This window comes from Eimeria acervulina, genomic scaffold, assembly GCF_000499425.1.
Source record: "Eimeria acervulina Houghton genomic scaffold, Eah_scaff852, whole genome shotgun sequence".
Taxonomy (NCBI): Eukaryota; Apicomplexa; class Conoidasida; order Eucoccidiorida; family Eimeriidae; genus Eimeria; species Eimeria acervulina.
Genome location: NW_013547111.1, coordinates 1 through 2,500, shown reverse-complemented (window position 1 = coordinate 2,500; position 2,500 = coordinate 1). Strand labels below are relative to the sequence as shown.

Genomic DNA, 2,500 nt, shown 5'->3' with positions numbered 1-2,500 from the left:
TTTTTGAGGAGCATTGGCTGTTTGCTGCAGACTCAGGCGGCGTTCATCATCCCCATATGCAGAGAGCTGCCCTCTTTACAACCTGTTGCTGCTGCTGCTGCTACTGCTGCTGCTGCTGCTGCTGCCGTATATAGCAGTGCTGCTACCCGCTGTAGACGCTGCTGCGCAATGTATCATGATCCCTGCTGATGTGCTGCTGCTGTTCTGCTGCTGCTGTGCTGCTGCAGTGCTGCTGCAGTGCCGCGCCCATTCGCTCGTATACTGGCACTAGCAGCAGCAGCAGATGAAGAAGCAGCAGCAGCAGCAGCAGCAGCAGCAGCAGCAGAAGCAGCAGATTCCCTTATAAGGAAAAGTACAGATACGGAAGGTAGAGGTGGCAGCAAAGAGACGCAGCAAACGCACCTGTACAAGCTGCTGTCTTATTAGTCCCTGCTGCTGATGCTAATCCTGCTGCAACTGCTGCTGCTGCAGCAGCTGCTGCAGCTGCTGCGCCTGCTGCTGCTGCTGGTGCTGCTCTGGTGCGCTCAGAGGCAGCGACTGTGAAAAGCCTAAGGGCCTTCCACTCTAAGGCCGTACGCGCTGTCGCCGCTGCTGCTGCTGCGGCGGCTATTGCTGCTGCTGCTGCGGCTGCTACTATTGCTGCTGCTGCTGCTGCTGTTGCTGCTGCTGCTGCTGCTACTGCCGCTGCGGCTACTGCTGCTGCTGGTTCTGCTGCTGCTTCCGCTGCTGCGGCTACTGCTGCTGCTATTGCTGCGGCTGCTATTGCAGCTGCTGCTATTGCTGCTGCTGCTATTGTGTCTCGTACTGCTGAAAGAAAGCAGCAGCAGCAGCTTGCTGGCCCACGAGTTTGTTGCTGAAGCTGCAGCAGCAGCAGCAGACCAAGAGGAAATGCAGCAAGACTAGTTGTATCTGTTGCTGCTGCTGCTGCTGCTGCTGTTGCTGCTGCTGTTTCGCTGCTGTGTTGCTGTACAGATGCTTGGAGGGCAAGCCTGGGTGCCTAGCATGTGCTGCTGCAGCAGCAGCAGCTGCTGCTGCTGATAGATTGCAATGTACGTACACCCGAAGGGAAGACGAGAATTCCCATATAGCTGTATCCGAATTGCAGCAACAGCGAGAGGCCGCAGCCGCTGCTGTTGCTGCTGCTGCTGCTGCTGCTGTATTCCTTGCTGCTGCTGAGGGAGTCACAGCAAAGCAGAAAGCCCCTTAGCGACAGCAGCTTTTCTTCTTTTATAAAGAATCACCACCCCCTCTCTCTCTCTAGCGTTCCCCAGCTACGACAAATAGAGCAAAGTTGCAGCAGCAACAGCAGCAGCAACAACAACAGCAGCAGCAGCAGCAGCAGCGGCGGCCGCGGCTGCTGTCGCTGAAGACTGCGTTGCTGTTAATAACCCTCTATACTCTGAGAGCCAGAAGAAGCAATTAAAACAAATGCATAAAAACTGTCTATACACTTCTTTCTGATCTTAGGGGGGGAGCAGCAGACAGAATCTTACTGCTGCTGCTCTCAGGGCCTTGTGCTGCAGCAGCTCCTGCGGCGGCAGCAGCAGCAGTAGCTGCTGCTGCTGCTGCTGTTGAAGCACTAATAGGGAAGGCTCTTCCGAGTGTCTGTACACCTCTACAGCCTCCACTGTACCTGCTGCTTTGTAACCAGTAGAAGCAGCAGCAGATTCTGTAGCAGCAACTGCAGAAGCATCAGCAGCAGCAGCAGCAGCAGCATACAGCCAAGCTTACAGCAGCAACTATACTAGGTATGGGTAGCACTGCAGTTTGCTGCTGCTGCAGCAGCTGTATACCGCCTCAACAGCAACAGCAGAGTGAGAATTCGTGACAGCAGCACAGCAGCAGCATCTGCTGCTGCTGCTGCTGCTGCTGCAGCCGAATCACAGCAGCAATAGAAGCTAATTCACGGCCATGTATTCTTCTTCCCTCGGGCGCTCCCCTGCAGCAGCATCGGACGCTTCTTTAGAAGCAAACAACGCTGCCGATGCACCCCAACAGCAGCAGCAGCAGCAACAGCAGCAGCAGCAGCAGCAGCAGCAGCAGCATCAGCGGGCTGTGCTGCGCTGTGGGGACGTTTGGAGGGGCGTTTATCGCCCTACTCTTTATCCAGGGAGAGGCGAATTCACTGAGAGAGATATTAAAGACATTTGCTGCAGCTTCCTGCTGCTGCTGTGCAAGAACATCATTGCTTCACGCAGCAGCAGCTGCAGTAGCAGCAGCAACAGCAACAGCAACAGCAACAGCAGCCAAGCTAACGGGAACGCAAGCGACAGCAGCAACAGCAGCACTAGCCTTGAGCAAGAGAAGTCCGGTATTGACAGTCCTGCTGCTGCTGCTGCTGCTGCTGCTGCTGCTGCTGCGGTTCCTTCAAACCCCCTTTCGGGGATCCATCAGCAGCAGCATCATCAACAACAACAACAACAGGAGCAACAGCAACAGCAGCAGCAGCAGCAACAACAACAACAACAACAACAACAACAACAACAACAACAACAACAAC

The 2,500-nt window shown here is 55.1% G+C and overlaps 1 protein-coding gene across 1 annotated transcript; it reads left to right on the top strand.

Annotated features, from left to right (window-relative positions):
• Nucleotides 1–1,911: 1,911 nt before the first annotated feature.
• EAH_00050590 (hypothetical protein, conserved) lies at nucleotides 1,912–2,500 on the top strand (the record flags this gene model as incomplete). Its single annotated transcript, XM_013391282.1, has 1 exon — nucleotides 1,912–2,500. A coding segment is annotated over one exon (589 nt), but the record flags the coding sequence as incomplete, so codon positions are not given.